The following is a 22,909-nucleotide window of genomic DNA, read 5'->3' as shown; positions in this document are numbered from 1 at the left end:
ACTTGACCGTGTCATCCGAAAGTCGTATACCGACACTAAAATGGCGTATTTCTGCTTGGTGCAGAGCTGATTCAAAGACATGTCTCCCGTCTACTATACGACAGTCATGGCTGACGCTACATTTTAGAAATTCCCTTTTATCTTCGGATTTTACTTAGAATTATGACTTTTATTTGCTTGTGTTTCTTGCGACATACGGCCTGACATGTAACGCTCCGGTGCTGCTACATACAAGTGCCGCCTTGCTTACTCTTATGATTATAAGTGACCTTTGATAAAAGTAGAACTGGAAGTTAACTGTCCAGCCAACGAGCAAAACGGAATTTCAGTCTCTTTATAAGCTACTAACGAACTCTAATTTTAGCAGTTTTTCCCAAAAGTATCACAGGCAGAATATAATACGCAATTAATATTAATGCTTCTCGACAGGCTTAGGGATTCGGCAAGAATGAGGACCAGTTTTCAATTCTCCTCGGTCACGATATTGCTTAAAGGCTCATTACGTTAGGCCACGGTTGATTAGACGGGGTGCCTAGAAACCCGCTACCGGTTCTTGAGCTAATGGAGCAGAAAGCCGAGAGGCCAGATCAACAGCACAGATAAAGACGCTTTTCACGTTTAAGTAACAGGCGACGAAACAGCGAGCCGCTATAAAAGAAACAGGAACGTGAAAGAGAACAACATTTCTGTTCGCTTAAAAAATAGTTTCTTATGTTGCCGACGTTATTAGTAATTTACCTATCTGTATTTTTTAATTTTACTTCCGCGAGATTATGTGACACTTTAAATTACAAAATTCCTTGTATCTCTCACCTTTTTAAATCGCTGCGGTTTCGTCAACTACATTCGGGCGATGGATGACCCGGTCGCTTGGCCTTGCGTGCGACACTCTGACATGCTGAGGAGGGTGGTCCGCCAGTCACAGATAGAATTCAAGCGACCGACGGGTTGACGACTGACGCACCAGGCGGTCTGAGTGTGGTTTTTACGCTGTCGTCTGGGTTAAAACGGGACTGGTTCCCCAAGTCAGGCTCGAAAGCACAGCACACTAACAGTTAAAACTCGGATACAAGCGTAACAATGTTTACAGAAACTTTCCAACATTAAAACTGTGTGCCAGTCTGGTACACGAACCCAGAACTTTGTATTTCGAGGGCAATGCTCTTACGATTCAGCTATCCACACATGACTAAGGAGCTTCATACACAGCTTCACTGTTCCCAACATCGCTTTCCTATTCTCCAAACTTCACATAAGAACGCCAGGGCCGTGGGTAAACTATTATTCTGCAATATCTGTTTTTGAAGAAATCGAAAAAGAAAACATTGTTGGAAACACTGACTCAGCATACAGAAAATTCAAAACAGTCTTTGGTGAAATTAAGAGCAAGGACGGTAACATTAAGAATGTAATGAGAGTTCCATTATTAAATTCAGAGGAGAGAGTGAGTAGATGGCGTTTATGAGGGAAGGATTTGTCTGATGGCGCGACGGAAGTAGAAACAGGAGTTGACAGGGAAGAGATGGAGAATTTAGTATTTGAATCAGAATTTAAAAGAGCTTTGGACGACTTAATACAAAAAAAGGAAGAAGGGATAAATAATATTCGATTGGGATTTCCAAAATCACTGGGGAAAGTGGCAACGAAACGGCTATTCCCGTTGGCGAAAACCCTCAGACCTTCGGAAAAGCTTCATCGACACAATTCCTAATACAGCAAGAGTCGACAAGTGCGAGAACACTGGATTTCGAAGAAAGGAGCGGCGGAGTAACTGTCTCTGAGGAAGCGGGAGTCCCAAGAGACGGGAAGGCCTTGGTGCTGAAAGGCCAGCGTTTCAGCAAACTGAGGATGTGTTAAGTGACCATCAGTTTGGCTTTAGGAAAGGTAACGGCATTGGAGAGGCACTTCTGATGTTTCGGTTGATAATGGAAAGAAGAATGGAGAAAAGTCGTGACACGTTCATTGGATATGTCGACCTGCAAATAGCGTTCTACAATTTAAAATGATGCAAGATGTTTGTAATTCTGAGAAAAATTGGGGTAAATTATAGGGAGATTCAAAAATGGTTCAAATGGCTCTGAGAACTATGGGACTTAACATCTGTGGTCATCAGTCCCCCAGAACTTAGAACTACTTAAACCTAACTAACCTAAGGACATCACACACATCCATGCCCGAGGCAGGATTCGAACCTGAGACAGTAGCAGTCGCGCGGTTCCGGACTGAGCGCCTAGAACCGCGAGACCACCGCGGCCGGCTTATAGGGAGAGACGAGTAATATACAACACGTTCAAGAAACAAGTGGGAATAATAAGAGTGGAAGACCAAGCACGAAGCTTTCGGATTAAAAAGGGTGTAAGACAGGAATGTAGTCTTTCGTGCCTACTGTTCAGTCTACACAGGTACGTTGAAGAAGCAATGACGGAAATAAAAGGACACAAGAATGGGATTAAAACTCTAGGTGAAAGGATATCAGTGACAAGATTTGTTGCTATCATTCCTATCCTCGGTGAAAGAGAAGAAGAATTTCAGGATCTGCTGCGTGGAATTTACAGTCTAATGAGTAAAGTATATGGATTGAGAGTAAATCGAAGAAAGCCGAAATTATGAGAAGTGGCAGAAATTAGAACAGCGAAAAACTTAACATGAGAATTGGGGATCACGATGTAGGCGAGGTCTAGGAATTCTGTTACCTAAGCAGTAAATTAACCCACGATGGACGGAGCAAGAAGAACATAAAAAGCTGGCTAACACTGACAAAGGGAATTCCTGGAGAAGAGAAGTCTACTAGTATTAACCATAGGCCTTCATCTGACGCAGAAGTTTCTGAGAATATTATTTGGGGCACAACATCGTATGGTAGTGAAACATGGACTATGGGAAAACGGGAGCAGGAGGGTATCGAAGCATTTCACATGTAGTGCTACAGACGAATGTTGGAAATTATGCGGACTGATTAGATAAGGAATGAGAAGGTTTTCCACAGAATAGGCGAGGACAGGAACACATGGAAAACACTGACAAGAAGAAGTGAGTGGATGATAGCACCTGCTAAAACATGAGGGGAAAAGCTTCCATGGTACTAGAGGAGGAGGAGGAGGAGATTAGTGTTTAACGTCCCGTCGACAACGAGGTCATTAGAGACGGAGCGCAAGCTCGGGTTAGGGAAGGATGGGGAAGGAAATCGGCCGTGCCCTTTTAAAGGAACCATCCCGGCATTTGCCTGAATTGATTTAGGGAAATCACGGAAAACCTAAATCAGGATGGCCGGAGACGGGATTGAACCGTCGTCCTCCCGAATGCGATTCCAGTGTGCTAACCACTGCGCCACCTCGCTCGTTCCATGGTACTAGAGGGCGCAGCTGAGGGTAAAAACTGTAGAGGAAGACAGAGACTGGAATACTTGCTTTAAATAATTGGGGAAGAAGGTTGCAATTGCTATTCTGAGATGAAGAGGATGGCATACGAGAGGAAGTCATGGCGGGCTGCATCAAACCAATGAGAATACTGATGACACCAAAGAAGTCCATTCCTCCAGGGGTATTAGTGCAGCAATAATGTAGACGCCGTAGAAATGGCTTGTAACCTCCCCACAAAATTATTAAAATGTACTATGAACCAAGTGTAACCTCCCCACAGAAATAATAATTAAATGAATTTTAAATATTGTAACCTCTGAACAAAATTGGCTCCCATTTATTATCTTCGTGCAGAAATGCATTCACATTCAATGTACCCACAAAACTCTTTTCTCATTTAATGTTAAGTTCGAAACAGAAAAATTCCGAAACCACAAAATAATAAAAAAAATTCAGTAACCTGGTAAATTTTATGACGACAGCAGCGCTGCGCCATGACCCTGTACTCTGAATAAAAAAGCAAAAATTCTTATCTCAATAAAAACTGCGAATATATCTGCTCCTACCTAAAAAATTTTCGGCACAGCTCCGTGCAATGCTGCCCTATGCTTTGTGATTTATGAAAGGAATAATTATCCATTAGATATATTCTTTAAATTGAAATGAATGCTTTTTTTAAAAAAAATACTTTATATTATAAAAACTATTATTGGTGCATTTTTTTAAAAGAAATTGGATGACAGTTAACATACATTACTAGATATGCACAATGCTGCTTCTTTACCTTCTACAATAATAATCATCCTCCAGAGTCCCGACCAGAGCAGACTGCAGACAAGCGCAGACACGCGCCGACTACCGACTCACAGAGACTACTCAAGACTACTGCAGACTAGCGACAAGCAACAACTAACTACATACTGCTCTCTGGTCAGAGACTCTCCTAAGCCTTGCCTGTTTCAGGCAGCGCATATAGCGCATACCTCTTACAGGCTTAGTCACAGCGTAGTCAGAACGAAGGCAATATTCCCCGTACCAGTGTACGAGTTCCCGGTATGGCACAGTTTCAGTCTGCCAGGAAGATACTCCACTGTCGAGTAAAAGAAACGTTCCGCCAAAAACTTCCCAAATTGTGGCTAAGCAGGTCCTCCTCACGGTGGTTAGATAGCACAGACACTGAATGACGAAGAACCAAGCGGCGGAGTAACTTTTTCTGAGGAACGGGGAGTCCCAAGAGAAGGGGGGCCTTGGTGCTGAAAGACCGGCATAGTGGAGAAAGTAAAAATCAGTGGTGGATCAGTTTTGAAGATCTTGCTCGCTGAATACAGGGACTGCTCATACCCTTTCAAAAAATCCGCCATCAGAAAGCAACAGCGGAAACGTTGCAGCATTGTCTGAGGGCAGTGTGTAACAGTACGACCCGGAGACAAAGGAGCAAAGCATGCAGCGGTTACACGTGGTATCACCACCGCCAAAAAGCCGATGACGTAAGCGTCATAGGGTACAATTAAGTTGTGATTTGTGGAACTGGTCGTGGTGGACGCTTTCAGCCGCGCGGGATTAGCCGAGCGGTCTCAGGCGCTGCAGTCATGGACTATGCGGCTGGTCCCGGCGAAGGTTAGAGTCCCCCTCGGGCATGGGTGTGTGTGTTTGTCCTTAGGATAATTTAGGTTAAGTAGTGTGTAAGCTTAGGGACTGATGACCTTATCAGTTAAGTCCCATAAGATTTCACACACATTTGAACATTTTCGGACGCTTTAAGAATATGCTCGTACGGGGAAAACCGCTGCAGGAGCATATTACCGATTCTACACAAGTCAGAGGTATAAATAAGAACCTCGTTATCTGACCCTCATTAATCCGGATTTCGTGTTTTTCCAGATTCATTTCTTATTTCCTTTTCTTTTATTCTTTAAAATGGAAATTTGCAGTACACAGTTGGTATGACGCGGTATATACAGCTGCTGATCGGCACCGCAGGCAGCATATAGATGGCCGCTCCAACGCTTCTAGCTGCCGTTACAATGGTCAGCGTAGCTCTGTTCCTTACACAGTTAAGAAGTTGTACAGGTATTGTTCTTTTGTTTCCGAGTTTTGAGTGTGAGTGAGTGATATGGCTTCGAAGCGAAAGAAAGTTGGTGTTTCGAAGGGGAAAAAGCTGGAAATACTAAACAGAATAGACAAAGGTGAACTGCTGAAGACCATAGCCGCAGAATATGGTGGTAGGGGCATCGACTATGCCAGTCTGGAATAGGAAACGAAAATTGAAGACTTCTGTTTCGGAATTACGACTAAAGACAGAATGCAGAACAGCGATATAGTAAAAAAAAAGCTGAAAATAAAACGCTGGTTGATGCATCATTCGTTTGGTTCAGTGAGAAAAAAGTGGATGGTGTTCCGATATCCGCTACAACCCGCCGGAAAACGTGCTACATCTGGACGCAAAGTGGCTTCTCATGGCGCACACTTTCAGTGACATGTAAAAGAGTCAATGAAATTTTCTAATACAATTGCGTGTCTCTTATACTGGTGACTAATTTAGAACTTAGCCTTCCGGACATATGTTCCTGTTCAAGTCTTGGAAGTTTGGAAAATTCCGATCAGCCTGTATACAAACGTGTACAGCTTAACGTGCTGAATTATCAGGCTGTAACATGATTACAACGGTTTCTGTTGTAATACTGTTATGTTATGGCCACCCCAATCACCGGATTTAACTGCTATGGACTACTTTTTGTGGGGTCGGAGGCAAAGTTTAATTTACGAGACTCCTGTAGAAACAGAAGAAGGTCTGCTGGTACGAGTTCTGGCCGCTGCACTAGAAATTGACGAGACACCAGATGGAATGGAGAGTGTGCACCAGAATACGCTTCGTAGATACGTCTGTAACAACTCTGGTAACTGCCACATCGAACCGCTGTTGAAATGCATCAGTACTGTTCTGTACTTAACAGTACGCTGGGTTCCTTTTTGTTCTGGGATAACGTAAACACGTAATGTTTAAGTGTTAATGGAATCAAAAGTGGTAAATGGATGTTTCTTTATGTTTCCTGTCGAACTGTTGCCTAAAATTGTACTGTGACACGCCTGATTAAATTCCTCAAGCAGAAATGGATGAGTTAAACATCCAAATTGAAACGGAACGTTTCCGGACACGGGTTCCTCCCTTCACGACTCCTAGAAGTTAGTAATGGGAATTTCCGAACACCCTGTATTGTAGCACATAACGGAGTTTTTGCATTTAGTATCATATTTCCGGATTATTCGGACTTCCGGCAATCCAGACTGCATCCGGTCCCACCTGGTCCGGATAAACGAAATTCTTGTGTGCATGCTGTTTCTCTGAGCTATCAAATTGTGACTCAACACCGTATTCTTCTGACTGGGCACAGACTTCGTCCTGTTTCCTGAGATGAGGAAACAATTGCGTTGCAGAATGACGATGTGACGAATTTCGAGCTGTAACGTTTCCTCAGCTGCCAAAATGCTGACTTCGGTGTCTCCACCAAGTCTGACTATCGTTGGTAAAATGTGTGGTATCGAAGGGTGTATGTGTGTAGAAGGGCTAACAGCATCACCACCTTGTCTTTTTATTATGACGGCCCCCTCATAATGACGGCTACTGGAGAGAAGCGAGCGTGGCTGACCTGCGCGGCCGACAGGCAGCACGTCCACAGAGACGACGGCGATGCTGAAGCGCCGCTCGCTGGGGTTCTCAGGCTGGTCGGAGGCCTCCACGAAGAGCGCGTGCCGGCCCACGGAGAGGCGCGCCCCCGCGGCCACGGCCACCTCGCCGCTCTGCGCGTCCACCGTGAAGGCGGGCGCCGCGACGCCGCCGCTGCCGTTGCCGCCGCCGGCCGCCTGCACGGCGTACACCACCTGCCCGTTGCGGCCCAGGTCCACGTCCGTCGCCCACACCTGCAACCCGCCACCGCTGTCACACTCTGCGCGAGGCACACCAAGACAAAAATTTGAGTACCACTGTCACCAGCAGGTATTGGAGGTCTCTGGACGCTACAACGTTTAAACAGTCGTTTGGATCCACGGGGCGAAATATAAACACAAAGAGATAACCTCCTCACACAAAATACACTGAAGCGCCAAAGAAACTAGTTTAGGCATGCGTATTCAAATACAGAAATATGTAAACAGTCAGAAGGTGGCACTGAGGTCAGAAACGCCTATATAAGACAGCATGTGTCCGGTGCAGTTGTCAGATCGGTTACTGCTGTTACAATGGCACGTTATCAAGATTTAAGTGAGTTTGAACGTGGCGTTATAGTCGGTTCACGAGCGAGGTAGCGATGAAGTGGGGTTTCGGGTAAAACATAAAATGTCCTACATCGCTGCGGCAGGAAAAAGATCCTGCGAGGAGGGGACCAACGACGACTGAAGAGAATCGTTCAACGTGATAGAAGTGCAACCCTTCCACAAGCTGCTGCAGATTTCAGTGCTGGGCCAACAAGTGTCAGGGTGAGAACCATTCAACGAAACATCTTGGATATGGGCTTTCGGAGCCGAAGGCCCACTCGTGTACCCCTGATGACTGCCCGAAACGAAGTTTAACCTCTCGCCTGGGCCCGTCAACAGCGATACTGATGACTGGAAACATGTTGCCTGGTCGGAAAAGTTTCGTTTCAAATTGCATCGAGCGGATGGACGTGTGCGGGTATGGAGACAACCTCATGAATCCATGGACTACGCGTGCCAACAGCGGGATGTTCAACCTGGTGCAGGCTCTGTAATGGTGTGGGGCGTGTGCAGTTGGAGTGATAGGGGACCGCTGATACCTCTAGATACGATTGTGAGAGCAACACGTAGGTAAGCATCGTGTCTGATAACCTGCATCTCTCCATGTCCAACGGACTTGGGCAATTCCAGCAGGACAATGCGACAACCCATACGTCCATAATTGCTACAGAGTAGCTCCAGAAACACTCTTCTGAGTTTAAAAACTTCCGTTGGCCACAAAACTCTCGAGACATGAAAATTACTGAGCATATGTGGCATTCCTTGCAACGTGCTGTTCAGAAGAGATCTCGATCCCCTCGTACTCTTACGGATCTGTGGACAGCCCTGTAGAATTCAGGTGTCAATTCCCTCCAGCAGTACTTCAGACATTAGTCAAGTCCATGCCATATCGTGTTGTGGCACTTCACCGTGCTTGCGGAGGCCCTACACGATATTAGGAAGGTGTAGAAATTCTTTAGATATTCAGTGAATTAGCGACTCCTTAAAGAAGCAGACTGTTCGCTATGGAATACTCTAAATAGTTTAGAATTGGTGCCAGGAGGTCATATGATACTCTACCGTTGACACAACATATGGCAGTGAAATGAAATAGGCGCAGTGAGACGAGTCGGTGTGGAGCCATCACACAGTGGCATTAAGGAGCCATGATTATATATCCACGACCATCTATCAATGGGGACGTCCAGTATGTCTACAAAGTATCGCATACCACTAGCAGTCATGTAGCATGGCGTAAGGACAATGGTCATAAAAAAATACTACCTGACAAAGACAGGAAACGAGTGAAATGATATTCAATATTCATTCAGGCCTGTCACAAAGAGAAATAGTAAATATAACAAATAAATTTGAAAAATGGAGCCCAACGTTTATCAGCGTTATTGTGATTCATCCGCTAACCTCAATGCATTTAAAGAAAGAAATACTTGAATGAACATTGCATAAATGTTTGTCATCGATATGCCACAACTATAGGAATCATGCTACACGCTTGAGGTATCATTAGATGCGTGTGTGCACCGTGATACCCTGTATAACACTGAGCTGGCTACTATCTAGGTTATGGAAGTCGCCCTGCAATGTGTTGACTATCGCATCGTAGACTGCTTGCTACACATTTGCGAATATTTCCTGCACGAATACTGCTAAAATTAGACGCTTCTACGATGTCCGGATCAGCTGGCGGTCACCTCCGCGGATACGAATGCCCGTTCATGTAGTCGAGGTCGCAAACGTACGACTGTGCCGTGGCTCTCGACTCGGAGGTACGCCTATGCGAATTCTGGTGGCGGTAGAAATTTTCACCACCAGTTTTTGGCCGGTTAGTGGAGTAGATGTGGTTACACAAAATTCCTGATATCCAGACTTTATGTGAATATTCTGGATTCATTGCAAACCTGTGAGCGATGTCTTATAAAGTGAGGGGATATGGCCCTGTCGATAGTGGTTCGTCCGTCGGATGGGAACTTCGAGTCCGGCGGTCCCCACGGTGTGTATTCGAGAGGAGTGGGTTACGCGTCGGCACCGGGTCTCAGCCCTTCTCTATAATCACTGCGCTACATTAACATGACACTATACTACACGCACAGCCATTACCGTCACCTACACTCAACAGATACACAATTGTTCACGGAGGAAGAGAATTCTCTCTAATTATGCGACTGAACATCCCCTAGGAGTTTCCAAGCGCCATATCACTCTTCTCTGATGTCGTGTATATCCGGCACCTCTACCTGATTTTCTGCAATTCTTCGATTACAGTGGTTTCGTCAGTATTTCTGCAGCCATAAATACGGTAGTGATGTCGTAGACGGGAAGAGTTGAAGAAAGTAAGAATTCCATCACGGGAATGACACACAGCGGCACTACTACGTTAAGGAAGGATACAGGTAAGTGAGGAAAGCATGACGTGGAAATCTATGGATATGATTTTAAGTGGTTGTGATATCGGTATACACATCATATGGGAAATTCCGGGAGCTCTTAAGTTTTTAGCTCGGAGCATGCGATGAGAACAAATATCTTATACGATCTTCATTATTACAACTACTTCCTTAATGAAATGGTAATAGAGTTTAACTAACGAGAGATTCAATAGAACTGCAAATGATCAATTAATTTTCTCCAATGAGCGCTGAGAGGCAACGGCCTTGCCGCAGTGGATACACCGATTCCCGTGAGATCACCGAAGTTAAGCGCTGTCGGGCGTGGTCGGCACTAGGATGGGTGACCATCCAGGCCGCCATGCGCTGTTGTCATTTTTCGGGGTGCACTCATTCTCTTGATGCCAATTGAGGAGCTACTCGACCGAATAGTAGCGGCCTCGGTCAAGCATACCATCATAACGACTGGGAGAGCTGTGTGCTGACCCCACGCCCCTCCTGTCCGCATCCTCAGCTGAGGATGACACGGCGGTCGAATGGTCCCGGTAGGCCACTCGGGCCTGAAGACGGCGTGCAATGAGTAATGATTTGTTCACTTGCAAATGACTTTTACTTTGATGAAAAAAGCCATTTCTAGAGCTTATCAGCGTGTGGGCGTCGACAGATTTTCTGGTAATGAAACTGTTCGCCTGCAATCGCTTTATCCCTCTAGTGCACGACTGGTTTTTTTTTTCATTTTTTTTTTTTTTTTTTTTTTTTTTTTTTTTTTTTAAGGAAACCAGTTGCAGTACGGAAATGTTTCTGGGAGTAGCGCCTGATACACGAAGTCCAATGTAACAAGCTGAATATCGAAATATTGATTTATTCAGTATTTTAGGTTTGTTGCCATACAGCATCAAATCGAAAGTATTGATTCGTTATTTATCGTTGAGTTAGAGAGACATGGAAACACAGTCTACACTATCGTTAAGCATCATTTAACACAAATTAAAAATCTAACTAGATGTATTCTAAATAACAGAAATAATTTACTCTTACAGTTTCTAACGTGTGTGTCTACGTACACTCGACCTTCAACAAATATTATCGATTATAAACTCTTTTTGCCAACACAATTATACCAAACACAGTCTAGCACGATGCAGCCAGACTGTGTGTATTGCCGATCGGCGTCATCGTATATGTGCGAGTGGTGTCCTTAACATTAACGTAAATTTAGGGTTTGTGAACAATTGGCAGCACAATGGGATTGAGGGTTAAAGGGAGGGTAGGTGCATGTTTTGGCACCGGTTGGGTAGCATTAGGAACAGCTAACCCCGAGCATGCGCCGCCGTTACTCAGACTAAAGGAGAAGACATGTACGCCATTTTCAGATCACTGCTGCCGACGTGTGCTTTGAAGGGCTTCTTTATTATGTCAGCCGTAATTGAAAATTCCACCGCGTGTGAAATCAGATCTCTGATTCGTTTTCTAAATGCAACGAAAGTTAAACAAAAGGAAATTCATCGGCAAATCTGCGAGGTTTGCGGACAAAATGCTATGAGTGATTCAATGGTTAGAAGATGGGTCAGACTGTTCAGTGAAGGACGTGATCCAGTGCACGATGAAGAACGAAGTGGACGCCCGTCTGTGGTTACTGATGAACTAGTTCACAGAACTGAAGAGAAGATTAAGCACAACCGTAAGTTTACACTTAGTGCTCTTGCTATGGAAGTTCCGCAAATCTCACGATCACTAATTCATGAAATTGTTACTGAAAAACTGAAATTTCGAAAACTTTGCTCAAGTTGGGTACCCAAAATTCTTACTGAACAACACAAAAAAAGACAACGGATGGGTACTGCACTTCAGTTTTTGACACACTACAACGAAGAAGGCGATGGTTTACTTTCTCGAATATTAACGGGGCATGAAACTTGGGTATCGTACGACACCCCTGAAACAAAACGGCAATCAATGGAGTGGAGGCACACTACATCCCCAACGAAGGTTAAGCCTAAGCAAATCTTGACACCTCGAAAAGTCCTGTGCATCGTTTTTTGGGACAGAAAAGGCTTACCACGAGGCCAAACAGTCAATGCACATGCTTACTGCGAGACCATTAAGAAACTGAGAAGCGCAATACAGAACAAGCGCTGAGGATTGCAGTCAAAAGGTGGTGTTTTTTTTTCACAACAATGCCCGACCTCACATGGCGAATGTGACCAAACAACTCTTACGGGAAATTCACTGGGATGCGTTTGATCATCATCCGTAGAGCCCGGACCTCGCTCCTAGCGACTTTCATCTCTTCTTACACCTAAAATCTGTCCTTGGTGGTCAACATTTCAACGACAATGACGAGCTGATAGAACATGTTACACATGGTTGAATACACAGGCGGCAACCTTCTATGAAGAATGCATACAAAAACTTGTGCCACGCTATGACAAGTGCCTACAAAATTTCGGAAGCTATGTAGAAAAGTAGTTTAACAGCTGTAGATTTTTGTACAGTAAACATTTTTTCTGTATCTGTACATGTTTGTTTTATATAACCAAACGGAACTTACTTTGTGGACATACATTGTACCTGATGCTAAATGTGTCAGCGAGAGAAAGTTCAGAAATTAAGTTGAAAGTGTTAATGAAGTTGCTAAGTGCTCTCAACCTCAAGTACTGGAAAAATATAGTCTGCCGTGACTTACACTGCCCCAAGACCTATTCACAGTTTCTTACTGTGATACTTGTCGGACATAATGGTCTAGAGGTACACGCACATTGCATTCCGCTACGGAAGATCATTATGTTCGGTCAGAGGGTTGGCTACCCTATGCAAAATAACTTAGTGATTTATTCAATGATGAAGTTGAAGGGGTGTCATGTGACGTCCACCCAGATAAAATGACGAGAACAGTGACGAACAAAATGAAAAAAAAGGCGTTAAAGCGCTTGACAGGAAACGAAGAGGATACGGGATCGAAACCCTGCCGGATCTTCAATTTTTCAGTCTGCTTTTAACTCAGGCTTCACTTCTCAAGGACGTGAAGATTCGTCAGAAACGACAGGTGGTTCGGATTCCATTTTAAACTGCAGGCCCCCTTCCCCCTGTCGGGTAACTGCTGTAGACATGCAGGTCGCCGAAGTGCTGTCCAATGTGATGACTTGCACCAGACCAGTGAGCCACACTATATTCAAGCACTTGTCTTACTGTGTTAATCTTTTAACATAAGATTATGGCTCTTAATGAGTAGATTATGACAGCATTAAAAATCAAATATTAGTTGTCCCTGGAAAACGTTAGATAGGCAACCTGCAATGAAGAAGCCCGGAGCGCGCCGTAGGGGGGATGTAAGCGACATGCAGTGCCTGGTAGACCTTACCTTTCCGATGACGGTCCCTGGTGCGGCGTCCTCGCGCACGGAGAAGGAGTAGAGGTTGTCTGGCTGGAAGGCTGGGTTGTTGTCGTTGGCGTCGAGCAGCGTTACCTCGACGGCGACGCGGCTGGCGGCGGCGGCGTCGGGGGCGGCCACGCTGGGGGTCTTCTCGCGCGCCACCACCGACATGTGCAGTGACGGCCGCGCCTCGCGGTCCAGCTTGCTCTGGTCGCGCACCGTCAGCCAGCCAGAGTCCGCCTCCACCGAGAACGCCTGCTCATGGTCCTCCAGCTCGAACCAGAACTCTGCGTTCTCGCCCTGACAACGTAACAACCGCTGACGTCGCTCCAGCACAAAACATTTGCAGAAGCTACGCTGCCATTACACAAACAGCTATTCAGCTTGTAATGATATTAAAAACTGAAAGTACCTGCAGTATACCACACGTAGCGAACGCTACAGGCAGTTACTACTTCCGTAAAAGATAAACGTGTGCTTTAACACACTGTTTGTGTATGCCAATAGATATCATCACCTTTGTTACCTGAGCGGCAACTACACTACTGGCCATTAAAATTGCTACACCAAGAAGAAATGCAGATGATAAAAGGGTATTCATTGAATAAAAATATTATACTGGAACTGACGTGTGTTTACATTTTCACGCAATTTGAGTGCATAGAGCCTGAGAAATCAGTACCCAGAACAACCAATTCTGGCCGAAATAACGGCCTTGATACGCCTGGGCATTGACTCAAACAGACCTTGTATGGCGTGTACAGGTACAGCTGCCCATGCAGCTTCAACACGATACCACATTTCATCAAGAGTAGTGACTGCCGTATTGTGACGAGCCAGTTGCTCGGCCACCATTGACCAGACGTTTTCTGTTGGTGAGAGATCTAGAGAATGTGCTGGCCAGGGCAGCAGTCGAACATTTTCTGTATCCAGAAAGGCCCGTACAGGACCTGCAACATGCGGTCGTGCATTATCCTGCTGAAATGTAGGGTTTCGCAGAAATCGAATGAAGAGTAGAGTGACGGGTCGTAACACATCTCAAATGTAACGACCACTGTTCAAAGTGCCGTCAACGCGAACAAGAGGTGACCGAGACGTGTAACCAATGGCACCCCATACCATCACGCCAGGTGATACGCCAGTTTGGCGATGACGAATACACGCTTCCAATGTGCGTTCACCGAGATGTCGCCAAACACGGATGCGACCATCATGATGCTGTAAACAGAACCTGGATTCGTCCGATAAAATGACGTTTTACCATTCGTGCACCCAGGTTCGTCGTTGAGTACACCGTCACAGGCGCTCCTGTCTGTGATGCAGCGTCAAGGGTAACCGCAGCCATGGTCTCCGAACTGATAGTCCATGCTGCTGCAAACGGCGTCAAACTGTTCGTGCAGATGGTTGTTGTCTTGCAAAAGTCCCCATCTGTTGACTCAGGGATCGAGACGTCGCTGCATGATCCGTTACAGCCATGCGGATAGGATGCCTGTTATCTCGACTGCTAGTGATACGAGGCCGTTGGGATCCAGCACGGCGTTCCGTATTACCCTCCTGAACCCATCGATTCCATATTCTGCTAACAGTCATTGGATCTCGACCAACGTGAACAGCATTGTCGCGATACGGTAAACCGCAATCGCTATAGGCTAATATCCGACCTTTATCAAAGTCGGAAACGTGATGGTACGCATTTCTCCTCCTTACACGAGGCATTACAACAACGTTTCACCAGGCAACTCCGGTCAACTGCTGTTTGTGTATGAGAAATCGGTTGGAAGCTTTCCTCATGTCAGCACGTTGTAGGTGTCGTCATCGGCGCCTACCTTGTGTGAATGCTCTCAAAAGCTAATCAGTTGCATATCACAGCATCTTCTTCCTGTCTGTTTAATTTCGCATCTGTAGCACGTTATCTTCGTGGTGTCGCAATTTTAATTGCCAGTAGTGTATACTGATGACAACGCCATCAGCTGTGTTTTCCGTAGAGTACAAACTGAAAAATGTGAGCGCGGGACACCAAATGTTGACACATTCATGTAACAGTACTGGAAATGTATAGCTGTAGTTCTATCAGCTTAAGTGACGTGGATAGATGCACTTAAAATTAGGCCTACGTCTGTCATTGCTCATCTGCTCTCCGGTTGTCCCAGCACGGTATGATGCTGTGTGGCTTTCCGACGTTGTAATTCGCAGGACTGTTGGGTTTATTACAAGTAACGGTCAGCAGAAATTCGAACCCACTCCTATCGTTGATACGGAAGTTCTCAAATAATTTAAAGTTTATTCATCTTGAGTGACTAGGATAATCAATCCCAAACATGAGACGAGGTCTGTTCGCATACAATTATGGAAATACTGTTTTGCTTTGAGCAAACACTAATCTCTCTTTTGAAGTTACACCATCGTCACTTGATTCATTTATTTTCTGTCAAATAACACGTAAAGAAATTTTGCATCTTTAGAAATATACTTTTTTACGTGATATTTGGCAGAAAATAAATGGGTATTACGAAAAACCACCCTTTGCTGCAAATTTCACTTTTTTTATTCACACGATGACCGGTTTCGGACTGGGAACCATTTTCAAATTATCGTAACTCAGTCAAAAACGCTATTTCAGAAAATCCAAAATCCATGTCAAAAATATGCAAGCTAACAGTTACAGCACTGTTAACTGTTCGTTTGATACCGTTTTTGCATTTTCGGGAGTACTATTTTTGACTATATTACGATTTGAAAATGGGTTCCGGTCCGAAACTAGTCATCAAGTAAATAAGAAAAGTGAAATTTGCAACTTTGGATGGTTTTACGTTGTACTGATTAACAGTAGTTGATGACCTACAGCTATTCCAGCATGCTGGAAGGTCGTAGAAAATAAATGAATCCAATAGCGTTCGTACATTTTTGGGTATTTCACAAACAGAGTTTCTGTTTGCAAAATATAGAACCGTATTTCTATAGCCATATATCAGAAAGTAAATACGGAAAACAGGGAGCTTCAATCACAAGACAGATGTCTGCTCATGCTGAAGGAGATGCTTTCCTGGAATATGTTGTCTCAGGGGACGAAATGAGTGTCACAGAAAACAAAGGCAGTGATCAGAATGGTGGACTACGATTTCTCCGATCTAGAAGTCGTTCAGGCCTATAGTATATGGTCCTTTTCACTTACTTTAGGAATCTGAATGGGCCGGTTTCGGAACGCTACTATGAGAGTGATGAAACGCAAAATGGAGACTGGCACAGTGCAGTGACTGAAAAGGTAGCGAAACAACGACAAAGACCGTAACAGATGACTTATGTCTAGAGACAATCTTCTCCTTCATGACAACGGTCACCGGCATATCCTAACTACAGATCGATGTGATTCTCAAATTCCATCTTCAACAACATGTTTTCTAAAACTCTGGTCACGCTCCTTCGCATCAGCTTGCGCCTGTATTCTCCACAGATGCTTTGAACGTCCAGTGATTACGAGTTTAAAAATGCGATGGAGCCCTATCATACATTATTTCCTGAGCAAAAATGTTGATGCAATGATCTATGAAATGTTATCAAATGTGAGTGATGGCATCAAAAAGTGATTTCATTATAAATTGCCAATGGAGATGTATGTTTCACAATTAAATTAGTTTTCTGTTGATGCAACGATATAGGAAATGTTATCTAGTGTGAGCGATGGTATCAAAAAGTGATTTCATTATGCATTACCAAAGGAGGTGTGTATTTCACAATTAAATTAGTTTTCAGTTGCGTTATGAAATACAGTTGTAGCGTGCAAACAAGAAAGTATTAATAACACCATCTTACAAAGAAAAACCATCAGTTTCTTAAATCTCTTGAAATAAATTGAATAAAATAGTAAACTGCTTTTGGTGTTAATACTACACGGGAGATACTGAAATTAGTAGACGAAAGGAAAAAATGCCATAAATTCAGCAGACGAAAGAGTATACAATTTACAAAATGACGTGAATAACGGTAAGTGCAAAATGGCTAAGCAGGAATGGTTAGATTACAAATGCAAGGCTGTAGAAGCATGCATAACTAGGAAAAATAGATGCTCTCGATAGGAAAACTAAAGGAACCTTCGCACAAAAAAGAAGCAGGTGTATGAATCACAATAGCTCAGATAGGATCCCAATAGGGGAAAGGTCGTTTAAGTTAACGAGGAGTCCCAGATGACGAACGTTGAATTTCTCCGATAACTTTACTGATGCTGCTAAGTGCACTATGGTATTTCTTCCTTAGCGAGCTCTGCAGGCATGTCTGTTGAACCACATTCGCTTGGTCAATTTTTTTTAATTGAAAACAGAAGCTTGGAAGTGGACGCTGTTTTTGTAACAATTTTTTCTACGGATTAAATAAATTTTATGTAAGTAATAGGTTTACAGTAATGAATATAAGTTAATTCATCTCAAGCCTTATAGATTTACTGATGGTTTAACAACGATTTAATTAAATTATCCTGTAAGATCGGGGGCATGTTTAAGTATGTATCCAAAATGTCGACTGCGGTTAAGATAGCGAAGTATGCAGAGGCTAAGACGGCGAATTCGTCATCATACCTCTTCTCTCTGTTTCCATGCTTCTCATACCTTTGTTATCATATAGTCGTGTCATTATGATTACAGGCTATGAATAATCTTTCTTCCTAATATACATTCTCCTCATGAACAAACATGAGGGGAGTGTTTATAAGGTTATAAGGAAGACAGATCGACTGAAATGGAGCAACAGATCAGTGAAAGAAGCGGTGCAGCACGTAACAAATGGAAATCTTGTTAAACCATCAGAAAGAAATTCAATATTTATATATACTGGGGGTTTTAATGGGTTCCAGGATAAAAATTAACTGGAGATGGAAACTAATGCTTGAAACTGTCATCCACCAGGGCAACACAGCATGGCATTCATACGAGATAAGGCATTTCTACGCAGAAGCTAGCTCTATCTTATCCACTGGCGATCGTGGTCATCAGTCGCGATCAATGAGTAGCAAAAAACATTGCAATACGTTCTGCCTACGGTCCGTCAGTGTACAAGGTCACGTTTGCTGCCGAAGGGGTGGCCTACTAACAGGCGCCGGCGAACACAATTTCGATGCTGTGTACCGTCGTTGGATGACGCTTCCAGACACATATTCCTATCCTCGATTCTTTCCTAAAGACACCCTCTACAATCCCTCCAAGTGCATCGCAGCATTTCTTGGTCGTTCTATAGATAGTACAAAGAAGCGCCTAGAAAAATCAGTTTCAGGTTCCTTCTTTTACTTGAGGCTTGGTAACAACGCAGACCAAATTAAAGTTTCAACGCACTGATCAGCCACTCACGTGCCTTTATAAAAGTAATGTATTTTGTAAAATTGTCGCAAATAAGGCTGCAACTGTGTTGGACCTCGTGACATTTCCCAGATTAGAGAAGAACGAGCGTTGCCGCGGGTACATTACAGAGCGGCTGGGCGGCCGGGTGACGGCTGCGAGTCACGACTCGGCACGCCTTGCCAGCCTCCCAGCACGACCCGCGCCTCATTTCGCCTGCCAGCAGCAACCCCGCCACTTGTGTAACTGCTATGCAGGGGGCACGACTGAAGTGATTGCGGTCGCGAACAGCACGTGCTTAGTGGTTCGTCGCCTGCGAGTCCAAAGACGCAATTACGAAACTTAATCTGCCTCTCTTACCGCCGCGAGCCTCTGTTAAAGCGCCACATTGCAACGAACCAGCCCTGCTGTCATAAGCTTGCACAACTCTAGTGTTTCTTCTGACAAAGGCAAAAATTTCAAATAGAGTGTACTTGCTCATATGCGCTAGCAATAATGCACTGCAGGCTTTCTCAGCAGCTGTTCACTTCTATCAATATTTCCGCCCTGAGAGGCTATTGGTAAGGTATAGACTTATTTATTAACGTTTTGTCCCCTTTTGCGGAAAGATTTCCAAGACTAATCAAGGGTAAAGCCATCAAAGAGAAATGTTTTTCTGTGCGATGATCGCATTGGAAAAATTCTGGTAACATTCGCAGGGGATAATGGATAACTTCCTAGTATCTTTACTAGACGTACGTCTTTGCTTGATGAAAGCTGGTGTGCAAAAGATTGAGCGAAGTTGTGGCCAAGAACGAAGAGAACTACTAAGATCTATTTATCCGAACACAAGGGGAACTGTCTCTTTGGGCAAATTATTAAGTTGACCGTAGCCGGAATTGCTTTAGAGTAAAGACCATGAAACAATATTTCATGAGGTTAGCGTTTAAACAAGGACAACACATTACCATGGCAGCTTGCACAGAGAAGCATTATTAAGTTATAAATATGATAATAATTTTAATAGAAAGGAAAACAGAATACGAACAAATAAAATATGGAAGACTATTTTCCACAAAGGAATTAATTCTAATTATCGATCATGGGCTTCATGTCATTCGCCAAGAAACATCATAAGCATTCAGCATCAGATGACGAATTATGCTCTCTTGTAAACAGCTTGTACGTCACTACAAATTTGCGATTCCTTGAGTTTTCTCCGCAGTTGCTAGTTTCTCCTCTCTGAATACTAATATAAAGCAGACGGGGCGAAACGTTAGTGAATAGTACCACGGCGTCTAATCCGGAAGTCTTAGCAGAATTACTGATGTCTAATTTTTACAATTCTAGCTCTGCAGAGAAGTGAAAGATATTCGTGCACTAATGCTGAAAACCAGTTCATATAGTTTTGTACTTAGACTTCCGTGAGATACTGACGCTTCTTCAAGCCTCTTCCAGTTCCCTTTACACACCATATCTGAAACATCCTTCTGAGAGTGAAAGAAGCCTGCAGCCACCCGTGCTGCACCTTACTTTATCACTTTCGATGTCGCAGTTTGTAAAATCTAACAACATTCCTTCATCCTCCATAAGCATTCTAGTACAAGCTGCACTATTTTTTAAAAACAGTTTATATAGTATACTAATGAGTAGGAGCCACTCATTTATTTCACCCATATATGACGTATGTCATCCTTCCACTTCGTGTACCCATGCAGTCTGACATTTAAATGACATGACTCATCACAATTGTGATTTTAATCACTTTGTCACGGACTAAAGATGTTTTTCGTATTTGGTGAAGTGCTGAAATTTACACTATTTTCATATCATATGTTATTACATACATTTAATTGTTTAATGTACGGCATCGTATATTTATTGACTATTCCAAAACCACTCCTTGGCACTGGGGCAACGTAAACAGCTCGCTTTGATTTGTTGTTGGGCAGCGACACAGTGAAACTACGTGTGGTAGTTTGCTTATCATACCACTTGAGCAGATCCGTCTCCGCAAGTATATCGGCAATGTGTCTGATGGTAATACAAAAGACCCGACGTTTGACCCTCTGGACGATGATGACGATGATATTTGGTTAGTGGGGCGCTCAACTGCACGGTTATCAGCGACCTTATACAGTCCAAATCTTTTCAATGACCACTCTCACCACTTTCCCGAATGATGGTAGTGGAGGACAAGACCAACAACCAGTTCCCGGCCGGTGAAAATCGCCGACCCCGCCGGGAACCAAATCCGGGACTCCGAGATCAAGAGGCAGCAATGCTAGCCACTATACCACGAGCTGCGGATGTACATGAACGAGAGCACTGGAACAGACCGGTGCAGACATGTGAATAGTTATTTGAGGGAGATGTAGTGGGCCTGATTTCAAAAGCAGAGTTTAATGGCCGGTCAATTGGTCTGCCTGCAACATACCGTCCAATACTGCCGTCCAATGAATTTTCAGGACATAAAATGAAATAACAGCCCCTTGAAAGATTTATTCGAATCAGAAACAGCTGCCAACGTGAGTAACTTGTAAGCACATATTCTCAGAGTAGTGAAGCAACTTAAATCACTTAATAAAAAAAAGTCTTCCGATCCAGAATGTCCACCAATAAGGTTCTTTTCAGAGTATGCTGATGCAATAGCGCATACTTAAAAATCATATGAAACCTCTCTTTCGACGATAGATCCGTACTCAAAGACTGGAAAGTTGCACAAGTCACACCAATATTCAAGAAGGGTAGTAGTAGTAATCGTTTCAAAAATTTGAGCCTAACGTAGTTAAAATTTGTTGAATGTCAGAGCAAACATTTATTCTCATGAGATAGTAGGTTTTATGAGTGAAAGCTTCCAATAGCTAATCGCAGTAAGTCTGATACGAAAGTACTGTTCCCCTTATTTAAAAAAAAACAGCCTTTTTATGCAACATCTTTCTCAGTCGAATCAGGACGTCAAAATAAATCAGTTCAGACAGATAATTTCTCCTAATAAACGATATTTTAATTAATATTAAATAATTAAAATATCAATAAAAATACATCAGTTTTCCAAATGCATTCCCTGTCACTAACCTAATTCCACATGTGTACTCCCCAAATCAATGTCACGTAATATACCTAATAATAACATTCAATTTAATATTTATTTTGGCAATTTTTGTGTAAATTTTGGTCTTTAAGTTCTTTAGGAATTCTACCCTCCTTTCAACCCACTTCAAACAACATATCAGAAACGTGGCTTCTTTTCATGCGAAACATACAGACTATGATGATCTCCCATTTATTTAACGGTGCAATGAACCACACAGAAAACTGTCTTTGGCTTAAATTAACAAAATGGAAAATATAAATTGGGCTAAGAGATTTTTTGCAACGTATACCTTAGTTGAAGCAGTAACAAAGACGACTAGACCCACCGCTTCAATATAGGCTGCTTCTGATAAAAGAGGGCAGAGTGTGGCAGTTCAAATCGTTCAAATAGCTCTGAGCACTATGGGACTTAGCATCTGAGGTCATCAGTCCCCTAGAACTTAGAACTACTTAAACCTAACTAACCTAAGGACATCACACACATTCATGCCCGAGGCTGGTTTCGAACCTGCGACCGTAGAGGTCACGCGGTTGCAGACTGAAGCGCCTAGAATCGCTCGACCACACAGTGTGTGGCAGTCAGTGGACATGTGATTAACCGTCATTCTTGAATTTGTAGCCAATTTCTAAGTCGTAGCATATTTATTTTAGTTGCAAGCCGACAATAAACAATCAATACGCAAAGTTTCTTTCTCAGTCACCGATAAATAACATCAAAATACCCTCAGAAGGGGAAGAGGATGAGCGGGTTAGTTGAGAGCTATCAGGCCCTGTCTTACATTTAACCGCCTGGTTACATTATTTGCATTAAATTTGTTACGTCGAGTGTGTTACAAAAGGCCTTGCAGCTAATGTAAAATTCGACACTTGAAAATAACAGGGACATAAAAACTGTAAACAACAACAGAAATATCAGAAATAAACACAGTTAATGTTCGAATATGAAACGTAAAACAGCGAGGACGAACTGTAGGTAGGTACGCTTAAACTGTGAACGCTGGTAGCAGTGGACATGAGAGAAAGCGTGCAAGAAATAGAGAGAGAGGTCGAGAAGTAGAGAAAGAGGAATTAATAGAAAAGTAGCCCGCCCGGTTGGCCGTGCGGTCTAACGCACGGCTTTCCGGCCGGGAGGGAGCCCCGGTCCCC

The 22,909-nt window shown here is 43.6% G+C and overlaps 1 protein-coding gene and 1 pseudogene across 1 annotated transcript in view; one reads left to right on the top strand and one right to left on the bottom strand.

Moving 5' to 3' along the window:
• Positions 1 to 22,909, bottom strand: part of LOC124760964 (cadherin-89D) — a 192,138-nt gene that overhangs the window by 101,581 nt on the left and 67,648 nt on the right. Inside the window, exons 8-9 of the mRNA XM_047249109.1 lie at positions 13,356 to 13,667; positions 7,007 to 7,277 (exon numbers count right to left, since the gene is read on the bottom strand). Coding sequence (XP_047105065.1) covers positions 7,007 to 7,277; positions 13,356 to 13,667 — 583 coding nt within the window. The remainder of the gene's footprint in view (positions 1 to 7,006; positions 7,278 to 13,355; positions 13,668 to 22,909) is intronic.
• On the top strand, positions 10,252 to 10,369 carry LOC124719719 (annotated as a pseudogene).

This window comes from Schistocerca piceifrons, chromosome 1 (genome assembly GCF_021461385.2).
Source record: "Schistocerca piceifrons isolate TAMUIC-IGC-003096 chromosome 1, iqSchPice1.1, whole genome shotgun sequence".
Lineage (NCBI taxonomy): Eukaryota > Metazoa > Arthropoda > Insecta > Orthoptera > Acrididae > Schistocerca > Schistocerca piceifrons.
This window is presented reverse-complemented; position numbering and strand designations above follow the sequence as displayed.